At 45.5% G+C, this 21341-nt stretch overlaps 1 protein-coding gene across 1 annotated transcript in view; it reads left to right on the forward strand.

Moving 5' to 3' along the window:
- The first annotated feature begins 657 nt into the window (after positions 1–657).
- DNAH10 (dynein axonemal heavy chain 10) overlaps positions 658–21341 on the forward strand; it is a 2725177-nt gene continuing 2704493 nt past the window's right edge. Inside the window, exons 1-3 of the mRNA XM_069619694.1 lie at positions 658–931; positions 17828–17929; positions 18238–18401. Coding sequence (XP_069475795.1) covers positions 667–931; positions 17828–17929; positions 18238–18401 — 531 coding nt within the window. The 5' untranslated portion in view covers positions 658–666. The remainder of the gene's footprint in view (positions 932–17827; positions 17930–18237; positions 18402–21341) is intronic.

Consider the following 21341-nt stretch of genomic DNA (forward strand, 5'->3'; position numbering starts at 1 on the left):
AGTACAAAATCTATGGAAACAACAACATATTAATGAACACATCGGGGGTCACCTTCCTGAATAGGACGAGGACTGGGACGGCGGCGTGTATAAAGTCTACCTCGCCTGAGTTTCTCCGAAGAAAGCGTGGCCATCTACTAACATAGTCTTAGTAACAGTTTAACAGCTCTTACTTGAGAAGGCACAACTGCCCCTCAATAATAGAAAGGTAAGAAATTGCTCCCAACACGACATCTTCCAGACTTCACAGTTGTGAACAAGGTAGCGATCTTCGAGGCGACGCGTACCACCAATACGTGATGACAGAAGCTGTCTATTGCACACCGCATTATTGATTTAAATACGTTGGACGTTCCAGCCGTTTACATTGCATAACATTGGGCCATGCCTATTTTGATATCTAAATAAAATCTATCTGTGGCAATAAGGTTCTACTACATATAAAGTGACTTCACTGTATTAACAAATATTAAACTTCTTATTTTAAGAAACAGACGATTCGGAAGAGTGTTATCGTAACGTGATATTACACCACTCTAAGATGGATGCCAGAGTGTGTTGCGGGCGCCCGTTTAGTGTCCCTTTTCTATTTCCCTCAACTACTCAACGAGCGCTTGCGCATTTTGGGTAGAGGCGGCTGTCAGGTCTCCGCCCCATATCGTTGCTATGGGGAAGGGACGCTCAGAGTTGGCATTATCAGTGCCGGCAACGATGGATGATCTCCGGGTTGTCTGGCTGCGGGACCGAGTTTATGCCGCCTTTAGCATCTCGGACACGTCGTGCTTTGAGGAGTTGCTGAGTCGGGGAGAAGAGGACAACGGACAATCTCTGCTCCACTTTCTGAACGAGACATCGACAGAGGAGTATGCCACCTCCTTGCTCTTCTTCAGGACCTTCCGGGAGGAGCAGGTTGAGGTGGAGATAGCCATAGGTGAGGGGCAAGCCAGGAGGGGGTGCTCATGACCGACAGGCCAAGGTTAATGGGGTTAGTGTTCAGGGTCCGCGTCAAGATTTGAATGGAATCAGTGACTGTAGGGCTCACAACTTCTTTTAGGTTGGTGGAACTAGAGAAATGGAGCCAGAGAATTCATGGGTACACATAATACATGCCAGAATTTTCCATTCCATTCATGAAATGCTAGGCCAGTCCTGGGTTTAATTTTGCACTCTGGGACTTGTAGTCCTGGATTTCCTTATTATACAACCTGGACTGCAAGTCCCAGAATTCAAAGTGTGTACCGTCTTTATAGGGGTGGTTGTCATGGGAAATGACTGTTCCCAGTACACAGCTTTGTCTGTTCAAGATCTTCCCACGTTGCTCTGTAATAACAATGAGGCAAATGTGTGAAAAGGGATTTATTTATTTATTTTTGCATTTGTTGAGCGCACTAAACCCAGAGGCATCAAGGCGCTGGTTACATCAAGTTTGACACATTTGAAACGGAACAAGAACAGGCAGTGTAATTGAGGTCCTGGGGAAAGGGGGAGGGGTGTGTTCAACGAGAAAAGTAGAGTCTTAAATTGTTTCCTGAACAGCAGGTAAGACTGTTCAAATCTCAGTATCAATGCTAGCAAGGTGGCCAGGAGTGAGGACTTGCGCTGGGATGGGACAGGAAATTAGACAGACTCTTCCAACCAACTAAATTCATTTATTCAATGGCATAGACGTTTGGTTTTCCTCAGGCGAGCCGGGGATGTGGGGGCCTACTGCTAAACAAAAGGCCCATTATAAGCATAGGGACTTTAATGAAAATGGCCTTTCCTGGGGGATGCCCGATTTCCTGGATAAGGAGGCACCACTGTGCTCTATTTTTTGAGACCATAGCCGAGTCGAAACTTAAGCCAAGCTGGAGTCATCCACTTAGCATGGGCTGGCTCCACCACCACTATCTGGAGCCCATCCAGCCTTGTTTGCTATTTTCTTAGAATCTCATAATCCTGCCTTCATTACGGAAAAACCAAACCTATAATTACCAGAATTTAAAGAATAAACAAACCCACATCACGTCTGGATGAGCCCCCCCCCCTGTGACATGGGATACGTTGAGAGCACTGAATAAGAGGACGATGAAGAGTTGTGGACTGGAATTAGGTGGGAGATGCATATGATATGATATGATAGTTTATTTATATAGCGCCTATACACAATGTGTTTCAAAGCGCTTTAGGTTGTCCAATGGCATGTGTGAGTAGGTTTTGCAGTCCTTATTTTGATTTTGCATTCTGAGATTTGTAATCCTAGCTTTCATATGGCAGAAAAGTATAGTTAAAAGTAGAGGACTTCAAAGTAAAAGATCATTACTGAATGGATTATGCTTAGAGCTTTGGATGTGGCCTAGGGTGGAGGTGGCAAGTCTATGGTTGGTGAAGGCCAGGGTAAATATGAGGATGACGCGAAACTGTAATGGTTGAACGTTATGGACTCATTATGAGTTTGGCAGAAGAGGTCAAACGGGCAGGGCTTGGAATACTGCCAATTTTTACATGCAGTATTAATCTCATGCGGAATAGTCAAGAAATCTGCTTGGAGTATTTGGAAGATAATCCATGCGAAATATACGGCTTAAATTAATGGTGCCTGCAAATCCCACATGAGAACATTCTGCAGCTAGCACATCACAAAAAGTACAGATGACAAAGTAATCATGGGAACAACAGTTCTAATGCTCAGCCCTACCTGAAGCAGTCTGATGCTACTATGATTGGCCTGTGCCCCCACCAACCTGGCCAATCAGAAAGCCAGCAGGCAAACACCAGCTCCCTCTCCAAGGCCTCACTCCTAAGGCTCCTGTGTGAGCCTGGAAGGGCTCGGGAGGGTCCCCACCTTCGTGCCCCCTCTACAAATGATGCTGCATCCTCCTGTGCACGTCTTGCTCTTGCAGGAACTTGGAACCGAGCACCTCCAGACTCCCTCCTGCTCAAATGTAACTGATTGCTGAACTGTCCTATTGCCTCCTCCACCTATCTCCCTGAACCATAACTTTGCCATTCCTATTCTGCCTTTTCTCTCTCGACCACCTACTTCTTCACTGCACCCTGCATTCTACATAGGCAAATTCGTTCAAGTTGTGCTTCTTCCTTTTCCATCTCACATCCCAGTATGCACCGCATTAATTTGTGAGCCTTTTTAAAATCGTATATAGGCCGGTGTGCTTAACATCTTGCATCCATTTTGTGCACTGCATTGTGATACTTTTTATAATTGATTCCTGCACCCCACCTATTGCTCTGCATTTGTATTTGTGCCCTCATTACTACAAAACCCCCTTGGAGTAAGGGCAAGGACTGTGCAGTGCAGCCCCTCCCACTTCTTTCATTCTCTCATCTATCTTCTACCACTGAGATGGCACTCACCATCTCTCCTATCTTCTCTAACTGCTACACTATCACCTATCCTCCCTCCCTCTCTCATGATGCCTGGATGAAAAAAACACAAGAAAGACATTCTGGGAGCTACTCCTGGCCTTCCCATCGTAGACACCTATGTCAGGGCACCTTGCACAGAGATATTCACTAATATCCTTTTCTCTGTCCCCTTTCCAGACCTTTGGACTCCTCATCTCTACTCTCTCCCCTTTCACATGCTCTCCCATTAATGGTGGCACTAAGTGGGAAGTCGTTTTGGCGGGCTTCTTCTCATCATGCTGCATCATTGATGTTTACCACACTGGCACTATCCTGGTTCAGGGTGCTCAAGCCAACCTCCTTCTCTTTCGCCGTATCCTGCCATCCCTCATTAACTTTCTTCCTTTCCCTACCCCCCTGTTAAGACGGATTTCTGAACTCTGGCCTGGTGGGCAGGGGTTCAGAAGGCCAGCCTAGTTTCTTGGAACAGGGTAAACTTCTGGACAAGTCAGACCAATGAAGGTAGCTTGGCGGCAGTCAAGAGTAGGTCTCAGGAGGCGTGAGGGTGACTGAAAGACCTCAATGAGCACACAGAGCAAAATAAAAATACATTTATTTCAAGGCCTTTGAATTTCAACACACAAATCTAATCACAGTAATAAGCCAACACAATCTTATCAAAATAAATATATACAAGACTAATGGGGTCTAAAGGGTTAATGCACGAAATGGGTCCACAACCTAAAAGGGGGAGGAAACAGGCAGTGCAAATAGTCTTTAGTCCCTTCTACATCCAACACACTCCTAACTAAGAGGCAATCCAATCCCTAAGAAGAGTGGAGCCTATAGCTCAAATGTACTTGCAATGCTGGTGCACGTGGTAATGCAGATGGGCAAAACGGGGTCTCTTCAAGGGTCTGTAGCAGCTCAGGAAGGTGGGTGAGGCGATGAAGAATAGGTTCTCACTATTTGAGGAGGGCCTCCACTTGAGGGCAGAGTCAATTCCAAGAGTTGGGAATAGTTTGCTAGTTCGCACTAGCAATGGAAAGGAGAGGGGCTCTCAGGGGCCACTTGTGCGTAAAAATGGATGGAGGAGCTAGGGGCCACCGGTTAGGGTTGGGATTACTCACCGACCCCGGCGCACTCCGGACCAAACTTCGGCAGTCGAGTCCACTTTGGTTGCAGGTTCAAGTGCAGCAATTTGGCGGCTCTGCGGCTTTCAGCGACAAAGCTACAACGTTGATTCCCAAATGGGACAATTGCGATTTCTTCGATGCTGGTGGATGGATCAGGCCAGTTTCACTGCAGCAGGCTTCAGGGGCAAGAGGGGCACAAATGCAGCACACCTGCAAAGTTCGCCACCGCAGCTGGCCGACACGGTAACCGCGTATACTCCGGTTTGGGCACACTCACTTTACACCAGACCTGGGAATGCCAAGTGTACGAAATTCGGTGTGAGTGCCGTGAACACAGAGCTAGCGGCGTACCAAGTTTTGAGTGTCTCCTCGAAAGAGTAGCGGTATCAGGGCAAAGAGTCTGCATAAGCTGGTCAGCCCACTGGTTAGCCCAGGGACACTTCCGAGATGGCTTATTTGCAGGGTTTGATGAAGGTGCCGAGTATAGTTGGTCCCACTATTCCAATGGGTCAAAGCGTCTTCGCAGACCTTCTAGGACGACCAGATGCAGAGGGGTCCCAGGGGACAACAGTGGGCTCAGGGTGCCAAACGTTTCAGCGGGTCACCAGTGGTTCATCGACTCAGCTTCTTAGTTTCAGGATACTTGGATCCTATCCTTCGTTCAGTGAGAACTCCAGAGATCGACACGGTATGGCTGTGTGGGCCCTTCTCTATCCAGAATCTCCTTCGCGCCAAAATGAAGAGGACCCAATGGGAGATCTGCTCACATTCAGGCCCACCATACATGGACCAATCACGAGCCATGGTGGTCCCAGGCATTCACAGCACTCCAGACTCTCTGGCACCCAGGATGTCTATTGGAACCAGATGTTCCAGCACACATCCTGGAGGCACACACACAAGGCATGCAGAAGACCGTGAAAGCTTGACGTTTTGCAGGAAAATGCATGCCCAAATAAGGACTGACCTGGGTCGGCTCGACCTGGGTAAGGTGAAGGGGCAAGATGGCCAAAGGACAGGACAAAGAACCTTGTGCCATGGCCATTTTGGAGCCAGGCCACCTATTCGTGCCACCAAACGCAGTAATCGCGGTTTACCTGGCAGGAAAGGGTTACAAATATACAAAATTATAAGCTGCCACCAGCCTTGTCCAAGGCACATCTGCACTTCTCCTAAAAAATCCTTCAAGAGTATCTAGGGCCTTTGGAAATGACTGTTAGACCCATGTGCACTGTACTGTAAGGTACATTGTACACGTGTTACATGTTGCAGAAAAGTTGCAACATTGGAAAGGACTAAGGGAAACAAAGTCTCCCAGTACTGACTGTCTTAATGGCATGTCAGTTTCCCCATAATAAAGTGAGCGAAAAGCCCAGAGGAGTGCAGCAGAAGGCTGGGCTCCTCTGGTAAAGTCAGAGTATGGTGTTTAACATCAGCAAAAAGTTGGGGGGGTACACAACTGGCGGCAAAATTACACATGAAATGGAAATCTTTCCTAACACCCCCCCTCTGATTGGAGTACCACGTCCCTGTACGCCACCTCAGAAAACCTTCAAAGGCAGAGACCACCTCCACCTGAGGACTCTTAATGCCCGCTCAGCCAACAAGCAGTCTGTTGACATCTGCTTCCTTCTTGAAGACACTGACCTCAACGTTCTTGCTCTTACAGAGACATGGTTCAATACCAGCTCAGTCACCGCGTTTGACTCCCTACTACCTGACGGCTTCAAGATCATTTGCCTCTACCTCACCGTGCTGGCGGTGGGTTGTTTTAATCTTCTTTGAGTGGGTACCTTCTTCCTTCTTACCCACCCAGCTCCACTCTTCCTTTGAGAACCTGGTATGCAAGTTGGTCATCATCTCTCCCTCCTCTATCCTGACCATTGTTACCATTTACCGGCCTCCAGGCGCTACCTCCCTGTTCCTCTCTGAATGGGTGCATTTCTGTTCCTCCTTACTATCAACCTCCCATCTGCTCCTCTTGGGTGATTTCAACATCCAATTGGACTCTCCTGGCACAGTAACCATACTTTTCATTGACCTCTGCACCTCTCTATCCTCTCCCTTCTCTCTTCTGGTCCAACCCACTCTGCTGGACACACTCTGGAAGCCATCATCCACTCTGACCTCCCTCTCTCATCTCCTCTGGGCATCCCTCTCTCTTGGTCAGAACACTGTCTTCTCTCCTCCCACCTGGGTCCCTTTGGCCCTCTGACTGTACCCCCAAAAGCCCTGCCAACCTCGTTCACGAACATCCGCACAATGAAACGAGTGTCAGCTGTGGCCTTCATTTCCACCTTTGCCCCCTAAATCAGACACTACCACCGACAATGCTCTCAGCAACTTCCACTTGTCCACCACCAACATTCTTGCCCCAGTCATGGGGATCTGCCTCAATCCCGCCTCTAAGCGTAACACCTGGTACGACTCTGAATTTGCAGCCCTGAAACGAAGGTGGAGAGCGGCAGAATGGAACTGGCAAATTTCAGACTCACCCTCTGACAAACTGACCTGCCACCTGCTCCAAAGGCAATACAGACTCTCGATCCATGTCAAGAAAAGGGCCCACATTCAGGCATGGGTATCTGGTGCATCCAAGAACACGGCTGAACTTTTCAAAATCTGCAGGGAACTCGCCAAACCTTCCAGTTTTCTCCTCTCCTCTTACTTCCCAGGCTCTTTGCAATGCACTGGCCACTCACTTCCCCCCCAAAACTCAGGACATCATGAACAGCCGTGTTACTCACCTCCCAACCCGTCCCACAACCCCTTGCCTCCCTTGGCCCCCTCACCCTGCTCCTTCCTCCTTCTCCTCCGTTGCCCTCGTCACACCTGAAGAAGTCACCAGAGTTGTCTGTTCCATGAAGATTTCTTCCAAATAGGTCTCCCCTTGCTCACCCAGAACCATCAAGGACAACACTGGCTCTGTTGCCCCCACTCTCACTAATCTCTGCAGCCACTCTTTTGCCACTGGATCTTTCCCCTCCTCCCTTAAGCACTCCATTGTGAACCCCTTCTTTAGAAACCGTCAGCAGACCCTACCTGTCCAGCCAACTACCACCCTATTTCCATCACCCCTTTCTTGGGGAAACTGCTGGAGAAGTTGGCCTTGCCCCAACTCAACTCTCACACTGAACTTGTTGGTGGTCTACATGACCATCAATCTGGATCCGAGCATCCAGAGGCACGAAAACTGCTCTTCTGAACACTTGTGAAGAACGTCTTGCATCCCTGGATTCCAACTTCCCAGCTCACCAGCTGTCCTCATCCTACTTGATCGGTTCTCTACCTTTTGACATGGTCAACCACTCCCTTCTCATACAAAGGCTCCACAGCACCATTGGCATCTCGGAACGGGCACTGGACTGGCTGACCTCCTTCCTAACTTAACACTTTTCCCAAGTCATCCTGGGCACCTTCTCCTCTCCTACTCCCTTCTCCACATGTGGTGTCCCCCAGGGTGTTCTATCCTCTCCCCTTGGTTCTTTAACATCTACCCTACTCAACTCTCACTCCTCATCGGCTCCTTCTCCCCCAATTTCCAGTGTTATGCAGACGACACACACACAACTCTTCAAACTTCCTGCTGACTCTCTTGCACCTTCCTTCATCTCTGATTGCCTTCATCCCTGATTGCCTATCTACCATCCACGCCTGGTGCACTTCCAATGATCTCTGCCTCAATGCCAGCAAAACTGAGATCTTTCCCATTGGGACCCCTGCTCCTGTCTTTTTCCCTTCACTGTGGCGTTCCTCCCTGGGTTCTCCCCTGCTCCTTCTTCTGAAGCCAGAAACCTTGGAGTAATCTTCAACTCCTTTCTCTCCTTTCTCCCTCACACTCACTTTCAGCTCGTCCTTCTCAAAGCAATTCTACCATTTCTCACTTTCCCTCAGAAACTGGATGTTACCCGAACCCTGGTTCTCTATAGGATTGACTATTGCAATAGCCTACTCCTGAATCTCCCTTCTTCCCCTCTGCGACCCCCCCCCTCCCCCAGCTAATCCAGAATAGGGCACCAAGACTTATCCCTGGCCTCAAGCCCAGGGACCACATCTCTCCCCCTAAAAAGTATTCACTGGCTCCCAGTTGCTTCACAGATTAAATTCAAATCCCTCTGTATCATCCACAAGGCTGTCTAAGGCAGGGGTCCACACTATCTGCAACTCTCTCACTAAATATTCTCCCTCTAGGCCTCTTTGTTCCTCTGGCACCAACTCTTTGTGTGCAAAGCGTTTTGCTAAACAGGGGGCACGAGGTAGATCGCTTTCCTCAGCTAGCTCCCTTCTGTGGAACAGCCTCCCACCACTCTGCATCTTGAGCAGGATTTCCTTAAATTCTGGAAGCACCTCAAAACTTTCCTCCTTCTGCCCCATTTATCCTCTGCTAATTCTCACAGTTGCTTTGTATTGGTGTCCAGACCCCCTTATGCATCCTCAGTGCACTGCCTCCCACACCGAATCACCGCCAACTTCTGTCTACCCTCAGCACTTGCCTCGGCACACCCTCCGTCCTGGAGACTCGTACTTACCATACCTTGAACTCATGTGTTGCTCAACCGCGAGCACGGACACCCCAGCACTTACTCCCCACTGCCCCCTCCCTTCTGCACTTGCATGTTCTGAATACTCACAAGGCATAGTAGGTTCGTCCTTTTTCCCCCTCCACTGTATTTAATATTTCTATGTATTGTTAATTTGTCTCATTCCCATGTCCCCTCCTAGTTGCCCAGTGGGCACTTTGAAACAGAATTTACTTGCCGTATAAGCGCTTAACAATAAATAAATAGTGTAATTCAACATCTAGTGCCCATAGAAATACTTCAAACATGGCTGGGTAATGAGGACAAATGCTACAATCGACACTTGCTAGGAGACGCCAAACTCTAGGTGCAGAAAATCACCCGAACAAGGGTATAAAAGTCCATCAGCAGAAAGAAAACATGCAACAACGGTTACATGTGATTTTAACAAACAGAAAAATAACAAACACTTTTTTAACTAAACGTTTGTAACGAAAAAAATATATTTATTTATATTTTGGAGGCACCCCACAAACCCACTGTTTCCCTTTGTTTATAATCCCACCACAACCCCCTCTCCACCTGTTTTAACCCCTTACCCCACCCCCATACATATATTTTAAAAAGTCAGTATTTTTTGTTATAAATGTTTAGATATAAATGTTGTTTGTTATTTTATATTCGTTTAAATCACTGCATACCTGCAAACAACATGTGCTGGGCAGGTGTATTGGACAGACAAGTACAGGGTCCGATGCTGGGCTTTGAAAAGCAGTCCCACACCAGGGGAAGGAGGAGAGGAGCAAGCAGAGGAAAGAGGAGAAAAAAGGAGGAAGCTCCACGTTTCAAAGTGAAGACGATTTCCTTCGCAACGCAGCAATGAGTAAGTACATCCTGACCTTGAACAGGCTGGATATGAAGATCATCAACTGCCTTGCCCATATCATCCTGGAAGACCTAGAAGGCAATATCAGAATGCAGACTACTATACCCCCTCTGCACAAGCTGCTTGCAGTTCTGCACTTCTGTGCCAAAGGGACATTCCAACCTGTCACTCCACTGCTGCATGGAATGTTGGAGCGAAGATTCTTATTGGATCTGAGCCTGATCCTGAATGCCCTCTTAACCCAGGTATATGCATATATCTCCCTCTCCACCAAACAGCAGTTCAAAAGCAAGCTTCTTTGCCATCTCTGCCTTCTCTTGTATGCTCGGGTCACTGGACTGCTTCCATATTCCCTTGTCATCCACCCCCCCTTCAATGCAAGGAGTACATTTGTAAGAATTAGAAACCGTGCCAACTGAATATGTATATGACATGGAATGCTGCACTCTCTATCATGTACTGCTTGTCCACTTCACGGGATAGACCGATGAGCCTGTTCAATGGCACCATGCCCAGGTTTGGGGAGTCAAACAGCCAAATCCTGATGTGGGTGCTAGGCACGTGACAGGGTCAACCTACTGGGACCCACACTACTTTCTGCACCCCTTCAGATCTCTACACACTTTTTGCACACCTATATTTTTTAACCCAACAATTCTGTGAAAAGATGACATCAATATCTGAGCCATGCACATAGATGAATGGTGTAAGATAGAAGGCATGGACAGTCTCTGCATTTACAATGCACCTGAGAAAGAGCATGCGTGTGTATAGCGTCACTCTGGTCATACACGTTTAAACACTGCATGCGACTCTGGATATCTACTCTGCCAATGCTCCTGACCTCCTTTTGTAACCCAAGGAACCAGCATGAAGAGAAAAGCCAGGCACATTGTAAGACCCCTCCCCCATGGTTGACACATTGGTATCCTGAGCTTCATCTTTGATAACACAGCTATCTCCTTCCAGATTCCTCTGCCTGACCTGGAGCAGTATCCAGACCATGACCAGAAGGAGGAGGAAGAGGGCCCACCTGGGAGCGTGATGCACAGAATGCACAATTGGAACTTCAATAACTAGTCAACTTTTTTTTATCCTTACTGTAGTGATGCCCCCACACTGACATTGGCAGATTTTGTTTAGTACCTCTGCAAACACCCTTTTTTTGCAGAAATACTACAATGGATTTTCCCCTTCTGATGGGTACCATCTTCTCAGAAACAGAAACTTTATGATTCTAAGTTCTGTGTCACCCTTCCCACTTTGGTCTTTAATTGGACACATCTTGGTTTAAGAGTAAATGTATTGCGCATTTCAACTGAACCAAGTGAAGGTCGTAGTGACTGAAGTGATCATAGTGATGATGGTCACATGTGAATCTTGCAGGTGTCATACAGTATGTTTTTAAGATGTTAGTTGGTGACTTATCCAAACTCAAATTTACTGTTTTACTTTAAAAGACAAAATTAGGCTCTTTGCATTCAAGAAATGTAGTCTCGTTGTTGCATGCATACAAAAGCTGGCACAAAACTCTTCCTTTTTTGTGCAACCAGGTCGATTATGTCCGGCTTTTGCAATTGGACAAGCACATTCTGTTCCACATACATGAGCATAAAGGCTTCAAGGTTGTCCTGGCTGAGGTGGTTTCTTAGGCGAGTTTTATTAGTCTTCAATTTTGGAAAACTCCTTTCACATGCTACTTGTGTACAGGATAAAGTAAAGATGAACTTGTATGCCAATACAATTCCCGGTAAGCACTATTGAAAAGTTTATACTTTTTTAGAATTCTGTAGCAACATACTGCACAGTTAAGGCATTTATTGCATTTCTGTACTAAATGTTTAGGTTGGTCTCCACATTCTTATTGTAGTACTCGATCTTCACTACGTAGGTCTTCAAAGGCATACTTTTCTGGTCCTACTCAGTTTAAACCACTTGGCTGCAAATTCCAAGAGTTCTTCCCTTAACAGCTGTACCGTTATGGAGTCTACCCGTCTTTCAAGCAAGGAGAAAATATTTCTAAGAGCATTGTCGGGTAGACTTTCATTGAAATTTCTGCGATCCAGGCATGATATATCTGCGGCAAGAGATGAGCGGGTTTTAAAATGACCAGTTAGGCTTTGAATAATGTTGTCCATAATGGGGCATTATGTACACTAACTCTACACCAGTCTTTAGCCAAGGTGATCGGCTCATCCCTTGCACTCCTTCCAGGCATCCTCTTTTTGCGGGACACTCTACTTTTCCCTGGGGAAGTGTAGTTTCCACTCCTTTATCACAGCCTCTTTCTTCCTTGCCCATGTTGGCCCATTCTGCAACTCTTTCAGCTGCACAGTATACAGAATTAACATTTTTTTACTCTGCAGCAAGTGCTTTTGTAATGTCTGAGACCAATGGCTGTGTCTGGAGGATGTCCATTCCACTTGTCTGGAGATAATTAGATAATGGGATCATAGAATTAAATACTCTGAGATAAAACTGGGCTGTGAGCACTGTTTGGAATTTGCAGTCCAACAAAGTATAAAGATTGGTCATGAACGTTTGAATTGAATTGATCTGGGTTTGAGCCAATATTATTGAGTGCTACTACCACATCACTGAACATTTCTTTGTGAGGGTTATTAGAGGAGCCAAAAACTTTCCGTAGTGCTGCATATTTTGCCCACCACCTTGTTTCTCCTATTATTCTGACTATGCAGACTTCCAAATTCTCACTGTCTTTTCCTGTAACTGTGTTGAATTGTTGTACTTGTTCATCTGTTATGACCTCTGTCTTGTCTTATCTTGACAGTAGGATATGTACTGTGTAAATGTTATGTACTCCCTCCAAGCAATGTTTCTTGTCGATATACCTGTTGCAATTGACATTGCCCTATGAACGCAAAAATGTTGTTCTGTGTTGTGTCTCAGTAGACATTTATATGCGATTGTTTTGAACTACAATGAAATATTTTGAAACAATTGAGGTGTGAGATCAGAATTGATCTGTGTGATTTGTTTCTGCACTTGCTTAAGGGGTCCATGCTTTTGTTCCACTGACCCATTCACTTGTGTCCTTAACATACATAATAATTCTAGAGCACTGATTAGTAACACTCACTTTTTGGGTTTAGTCTATCTGGATTGGAAATAGTCCTGTTCCTGTATTTCTTGACTGATTACCCTTTTTATCAGTTTGGAAATGGCTTCAATCACATACCCAACTGTGGTATTTGGCATGAATGTCACAGAAGCACCCCGTTCTTGCCCAATTTTCTTTATGGATTTGGATTAAAGGGCCTCAATATGTTCCTTTAGAGGCCGGTCATATTTACTTGGAGCAGGGAAGGATTTCAAGGAAGTTGCCATGATCCAGCTCTCATTATCCAGCTCAAACACGGAGTCTGATTTCCCACAAAAGCTGAGCCCACTTTTCCCAATGGCTTTTACAAGGTCAACAATAAGCTCCAATATGTCTCTCCTTTTTTCTGATTTGCTCACTTTGAGTTATTTTCAGTCGGTGGAAGACCGCTTATTTCGACCCTGAAAAGGTAATTATATAGGAATCTGTACACCTCTGTTGACCTTGGCTTGCTTCATGTTCTATAATGCGCTGGTAAATATGTCTCCAGTTTTTCCCCCCCAAGGATGAAAGGACCACTCTGTCCATGTTTAGTAAACACCAAACAAACTGTGCAAAAAAGACCCTTTGTATTTCAGAGTACCTTAACCAATGCTGTTCACTCCCATCTTTCCTCCAAAATGCTAACTTTCCTTTAATTTTTTTTAATGTTTGGAAGGTTGAATTGGATGCTGCTAAAAGAAATGGGAAAGTTGATCTTAATTTTGGACGTTGAAACCAATATTCTGCCACCTGTGGATCATCTTTCTGTGGTCCGTGCACTACACCCCAGTTGCCTGAGTATTTTGTCTGTAGTAAAGCAGATAAAGATTCTTCTGAATGACTAGTACCTGGCACCTCCTCTTGGGGGATGATGATGTTGTCTCCAGTTCCTTGAGACATACTGGTTTCTGCCACTTCCTCCTTGGGGGCATCTTCAGTTGTTTGTGACAGACTGATGGTACCACTTCCCACCAGTTCCTCTATGGAGATGCCCTTTGCTATTTCCGAAAAATGTATTCCCTCTACTGCCTTCCTGGAGGCATCTACACTTGTTTGTGATGGAATTATACCACTACCGGCTGCCACTTTGTCTTGAGGGATGTCCTCAGTTCTTTTGAACAGACTGCTTTCTGCCTTTTTGCCTGTGGAGCCATCTTCAATTATTTGTGATGGACTGGTACCATAGGGTCCCACTTCCTCTGGGGGGGATGTCCTCCATTCTTTCGGACAGACCAGTTACTACCACTGTCGGGGCATCAATAATTATTTGTGACTGACTGGTACCACAGGATCCCCTCTTCTGGGGCGATGTCCTCATTTCTTTCTGACAGACTAGTTTCTGACAGCTCATTTGTGGTGGGGGCATCATAAAATATATCTGCAAAATGGTACTACTTCCTGCCACTTCCTCTGCTTTGATGTTCCCAGTTCTTTTGAAGAGACTGGTTTCTACTACTGTCTCTGTAATGGATCTACATTTATTTCTGCTAGTCTAGTTGCTGCTGCAATTGCCTCTGTGGTGATGTCCTCAATAATTTCAGAGACTCTGGCTTCGCTCACTTCATCTCTGCCCACATCTTGAACCCTTGTTGATAATTCCAGTGAGTAACCAGGTTTAACATTTGGGTTTGAAGAAGATGCAAATTCACCTTCCACTGTAGTTCCAGCGCTGCCACATGGCTGTTTGATGATCTGAATTGGAAACATATCTTCATTTGTTTATTTTTTTCTGACTTCTTCCTCAATCCGTTTTTTCTACTTGTCTCGTAGCTTTTCAGCTCAACTTTTCTTTTTTTTTTGGATACATTTCTGCCAAAAGATAACATTACCTTAAGGGGATTCTGCCTATGTCACAGTCGGTTCAAGCAACTTGCCCATAGAGGATACCTAGCCTGGCAGTGGAAGGTATTTCCTAGAGATAGAACATAAAAACATCACACCTCTCTGCCATCGCAACTAGCAATACAATAAGAAAACATTTGTGAGTGAAGGCATTTGACTGATCTCTACCTTAGGTCAGAGTTTGTCAGTCTAGCTGACCTTTACTGTATGCCCCCGACAGTGCCATTAAAGCAGACTTTCCATAAACAGCAACAATGTTTCTATGTGACTGTATAACAGAGCTAGGTCAGTCAACAAAGGGCAAACAATACCAAATACGTATAACAGATGTCCCAGCAAAACAAAAGCGGGAGGGGACTGGCCAGTAAGTAACCTCCCACCTCTAAAAAGGAAACCATGCCTCGTTGGGCCTATAACACGCGGAGTGTTCCAGTAATCAACGCAAACACAATGATAAGACCGGGTGCATTAATGCCATTTCTCCTGCTGGGCTGTACATTGTATTATGGTCTGAAGTCTGAGGGAAGATATTACCTAAGAAGGAAAAGCTGTATTCTGTTGTGTACACATAACATTTTTCCAAATTGATCAAATGCAACGAATGGCATGCAATATTGCACACATTTATGGCAAGTGTATTCCTGTTGAATGCACACAAAGGTGACATTTGGGCAACCATTCTAGTACCCCGTGCTGCTTGTGTCCCTGCTTTTGTGCCCTGCAACAGTAATCCAAGATTTTCTTGTGTGGGGCGCAGTGCTGGCACAAATTAAGGCTGGATGGATTATGCATCCCTCGCAAGAACACAGCTTGACCAGATTGGAAAATGTGGCTGTTTGATTGCCCAACTCTAATCTAGGCCTGGAAGATCAGGATAGGAATTCTGCCTAGTCACTGGTGCAATTACACTCCCCTGGGGTGATAGCAGGTGGACAAAGAGGCTGCCGAAATGGCCGAAGTGTGCCAAACCTTACATCACACTACATTACAGGTACGCAAGTAATTACTAGCAGTTACTTATCCACCGCAGTTCTGCGCTTCTTTGGCTGTAGTGGATAATTGAGGTTTTGTCTGGCTTAGAAAAACATAGACAAGAATATAAAGCTAGAAACACTCACTGTATATATTGTATACCTACAGCTCAGGGATGATTGTAATAAAGATATGATAAGCAGGAGGTAAAAGAAGCCCCTGGATATCAGGAATCATCCAAAAAACAAGTGCTATCCCTGCCCTGTGGCTGTGAAGAGCTACTAACGCACAACATAACATTCCAGAAATCTACACAACATGGAAACTATAACGATGCCACAGTTAGATGAGTCTTGGCACTGAAGGGTTCCTCTAGGGCAGTGAGAAAACCAACACAGCAAGCAGAATGTATACATCTGACCACAGCACACAGCTGCATTCAGGCTCCCTCTTCCACCCATATCATTTGCATTCTTATATAGTGTGCTTCATGGTCGCACCGGATTACTCCTGCTTTTAAGTGCTGTAATAGCAGGTGGTGTTATTCCAATGAATAGTGGCCGGGGTACCAACCACCTTAGAAAGATGAAAGGCCGAATGGGCTTGTGCAGGATTCTATCTTGTGAAGTGCAGGCCGGCTCCACTGTGAACGACAGCAGCAGGTGAGTACTTAATTTGTGGGCGACCCTCCCAGGGTACTCTAAGCAGAAGCCATGACCCTGGCATTTGATAATGATTTGCTATTTATATAGCGCCTCTATAGCGAATAGTAATTCCAATAAGATGTAAGTAGCAAAGATTGTGCTCTTGAGTGGTGTGTATACACGAAATGTGCATCCACTGGGCACAACTGCGTGACTCTACATGCTGCTGATCTCTGTCACACAAAAAAGAAAATACTCGTCAGAGGCCTTAACCAATGAAGACCGAAAAAGAAAACTATAGATGGTCTTACTTCCTTCAAAGTTGCGCTATATGCACCCTGCGCACCACAATATGGATACAAAAAATATATATCATTAACTTTCAATGTTAACTGTTAACGACTGCATCCAACAGCAATACCTCTAGCTGTCGAGATCATGCAGGTTATTTTATTCATTATTGCTGTTGTTTTTGTTTTTTATTTTTTTAGGGGCCTAGATCTCCTTCCATAGCCTGCACATTATACAAAAACCAGGTTGCACCGATTAACTCTACACATATGGACTCTAAAGACTGAGAGCTATACTGTGAAATGGCTCTGTAGCGTCCTTTTATAACCTTTCACTGTTGTCTGTTTACCTAAAAAGAGGTTTATCCTGACGCATGAACTGCGTCTGGTGAGGTTTCTGCACTGATGTGAACAGAAGCTCATTCACACACTAACCCACAATCATTCAGTATTCTCATTCAGCCCGTGAGTGTGGCTTTTCAATAGGAAAATAAGTTCTTGTTCTTTTTTTGAACAATTTATCCTTGTCCCTACTTTCCTGTCCTCCAGGTTTCAATGTATAAATGACTGTCCACTGAACGTCTTCGTGTTTGTGATTACACTCTGTGAAGTGCTTCACTAAAGGTGCATTTTCCACCATGTTACGTATGCAAATGTTGTGCTGCGTAATTCCGGTACGTATTTTTTTCCCTGTTTTTCCAATGTAGAGCAATTTACACGGGCACCAGATCGCATGGGTAGCCATTTTGCTATTACAGTTAGTTAATGGACGCGGTTCCCATGGCGTTCTTAGGCCCAGATCACGTTCCGTGCTTTTTGTTGTTAATGGGCAGCATCTACAGTTGCCGCGCGGTATATGTCCTCTAACTTTGTCAAAGCCCCACATTTCTGGGACGCTTTTCTCTTTCTGTGGTGGTTGCCGTATGTCTCTTGTTGAACATCTTTGAAATGTTTTCTTCTTTTGAATGCAAAGACCGGAGGGCTGGGTTTTAGGCGGGCAATGCCATGTGATACTTGCTATTATATTTGGTGAAGCAAGGACATATGTATTGGTTCTTTCTATAACAGAGCTTTCTTATTTCTTTCAAGAGCCAGAAGTGCAGGTAGAACCCGAGTTAGCCCCACACGAGGACGATGCACAAGAATCGGATGTTTTGGCGACAGAGTCTGCACTTGAAGCATCAGACGAAAGTAAGTATTGGCAATCGGAAATCTTAGGCAGTCTGATACACCTGTACCATTGCATATTCAGTGATTTAAAAAAATAATCTTGTATGCATGCGAAATTACTTTAACGGGTATGCTAGAGTACATAAAGGGATTGACTATAGCGGATGCCAGTTTCAGAAACTGAATATCTTTTCCTTGACTCTGTGCATCTATGTTGCTACCTTATTTGTCTTCCTCGCCTTTCTCTTTCTCTCTTTTAGAATCCTGCTTGCACCGATAATGATATGGATTTGAAGCACAGCTGACGTTCATTTCTGCATCTTTTTCAGAGAAAGAAAAAAAGGAAAAAGCAAAAGATTCCGTGGGTCCCTCAGAGACAATGGAAAGCAACCCTTCAAATACAGAAGGGCTGTTGTCGGCAGTGACTTCTGAATCTAATGAAACATTGGAGAGTAAATCGGATGATGACGATATAGAACGCATCCCATTGACGGTAAATTCTAATAGATTATTTCTCAATTTAAAATGTTTTACTTTGGGATGCAGGGGTGAGGGGGGGGCTGGCTGGGCACTGATGCAGATCTAAATACTATTATCTTCTGGGAAGCTACGGGTGTTTCCATACACTTAGAAGGAACCCCTGGATAGACTTCAGATTACATTTGGAATCCCCTTGAGAGAAGAGGCAGCAGACCGGACACAAAACAAGGTAGATTAACAAGGATTTTGAAGATGGTTAGCAGTAGCACGACTGCCAGAGGCTCACCCTAAAATGGTGCTTGCTGGCAGCGCATTGTGTGTGAGTGCCCAACCGGCCTGGTGGCCAGAGCTGTTTAATTCTCTTCTCTAGGTAGTCTGTTGGGGTAAATAGTCCACTATTTGAATCCCTATGGGCTTCGCTGATTCCCATCTTCCCCCTCCTCTCCACTGTGACTTGTCCGAGGCAAAGCGGGCCTTCATCGCTAACCTTACCGACTACCTGGGTGCTGGCGCTGGAACTATTGAATGATCTTCCTAACATGGTGCCTATTGGCGGTGCACTGAAGTGGGGGCCCCTGTTAGCCTGGCACTGACAGTGGTTCTATTGAATCTGCAGGAGTAAATAAGATGGATCGACCACTAATTATATTGCTGCAGCTTAGTTTAGCCCACCACTCTCCCTCTCCTCCCCACCACATACTTATCCAGAATGGTGCAGGTTTCGATTGTGCTGTCTGGAGGCCGGCGCCAGCTGCAACTGGGCTCTTGTGGGCGGTGGTGCTCGCCACTCCCACTATTTTGATGTTCCGGATTCCCTCCAGTTGTTGATGTCCAACAGTTTTGTCCTCCAGTGAACTTGCAAGTCTCTCTCTTGTTTCAAGGAAGCTGAGATCCTCTGGCTCTTGAACCAGTGCACGTCAGAGGGAATTGGAGCTTAGAGCCACACTCTTTTGTGAGCATGCTCATTAGTTGGATGTGTGTCCATGAGATATAGCCTCCCAATAAGCCCTAATGTTGGAGGTGCTTCTTGTGTGCTGCATTCCTAATTTGGATAATGTGTTCTACTAATTAAGGCTGCTGCATCTACCTCTCTTAATTTGCATTGCCAGTGGGGGCGGGCACATGTTGAGAACTCTCCTGGTTGATCCACATTATACAAGAGATTTCATCTGCAAACTTCACAACCTTTTTAAAGTATTTATGACTTCTGAAATGTCTGCTAAGTTTACCATTCCAAAACTGGAAAGAAACCTTTTGTGTTTTACACAAGTGGTCGGGTGAATTGTTACCCCAGTCTCTCTCTCCATCCCCTTTAACTGTGCCTTTGTCCACAGCACATTCATTTCTGGAGCTAAGACCTCCTCACTTTGTCAAAAATTAAGTCAGAATAATTGTCATATTGGGCCAATGTAAAGCAAAAGACAGAGATCCATTATTAGCTGCCATTTAAGATATACTGTAATCTCCAAAGGATTAATTATTTAGTCTTTTTTAACGCACCTAATTCTGGAGACCAGTCTCTAAACGCTGCACTGGGATTCAAAACTTTGCTGCTCTGCGTTCTCTTGCTGCCAAGACAAACGTGTTTCCCCTGAGCTATTCTCCCTCCTGGATTCTTCAAGGGATACTCTCCACGGTTCTGTACACCCTCCCAACTCCGCTTCAGCAAGGGTATACACTGGATCAACGGCTTCGCCCGCAACTGAATCACATATTGCTCAAATGTTTGAAGACCTACATAAGGACATTTAGCAAGACATCACAACATATAGTTGGTCCAGATGCAGGAAGAACCGTTTTCCATTATGGCCGGCAAACTGAATGATTATGAAAATGACTCAAGAAGAAATTAAGTTCATATTGGAGATGTTCATAAAGAAATTGCCCAAAAAACACTGGAAGCCTGAGTTTAAGCATTGTTCTGAGAAATCTCATGGGGGGCTGACGAAACATCTGATCTTAGCCGGGGCAGGACTCTGAGTATTCTTGAAATTTCATCAAAGCAAATGTCTCATCAGAAATCCTACCTAGGGTTAACTTTTTTCAGGATAAAGAAAAGATCTTGTCAGAAACAGGAGCCCAAAATACTGTAGAGGTGTGTGGTGCACACCTGCATAGCTATGAAGACCTTGCTTCTGCAATGATTTTAAAACATCACCAAATCAAACCTGTCACCACCTTGCTTCAGCAAATGAAGATTTATTACTAATCCAGAGAGTTTTGCCTTGCCTGCACTCATTGGAAGCGGCTGCTCTTCTCTTGTTTGTTGAGTTGCGGCTTGACATGGTAGTGCTATGTGCTTTCCTCTAACTCTTAACGGCCGTTTATACCGTGGCAGTGAGGCTGCTTTGGAGCTTTGCAGCCCGAAGCCTTGTGCCTGGAGTCAGAAGCCGGATGCGGTGCTGGGTGTGACGCGCCATGAGCTGTGACCCAGGAGTCAGGAGCCGCTGTCTGGGAGTGCAACGGAGTGTGTCTGTTGCCAGACCTCCTGTGTTTAGTGCCTTCAGCATCTCCAGTGTTTCCCGCAGTGCAGCGGTGGGTGAATGAGTGAGAAACTCTATCGCCCTGCGAGTGTGGCTGGAGCTTTTTTGAGCTTTTCTGAGTCTAAAAGTATCAGTGATTGCTCATAGTGGGAAAGTGGCACAGTGTGCAAACAGTATGCTTGCATGTTGTCTGCCATAAATACACTTGGTTTGGGAGTGTGCGTCGAATCCTAGCTCATAGCCCTTCGACTCTTGCACGCAGTTTGTCAAAATATAGGTGGTCTGGTAGTGTGAGCAATGGACTTCAGATCATAGCCCTTCCACCTTTTTTATGCACCCTATTAAAATTATAGGTGGTTTGGGAGGGTGAACGCAGGAGAATGGTTCATAACCGTTCCACCTTTTTTAAATTTGTGTTCTCCTTTTTTTGCTTGCCTTAAATATTTGTGTCCTTTTACAGAAACCTATAA

Source organism: Ambystoma mexicanum, chromosome 10 (genome assembly GCF_040938575.1).
Source record: "Ambystoma mexicanum isolate Mex_15411 chromosome 10, UKY_AmexF1_1, whole genome shotgun sequence".
Lineage (NCBI taxonomy): Eukaryota > Metazoa > Chordata > Amphibia > Caudata > Ambystomatidae > Ambystoma > Ambystoma mexicanum.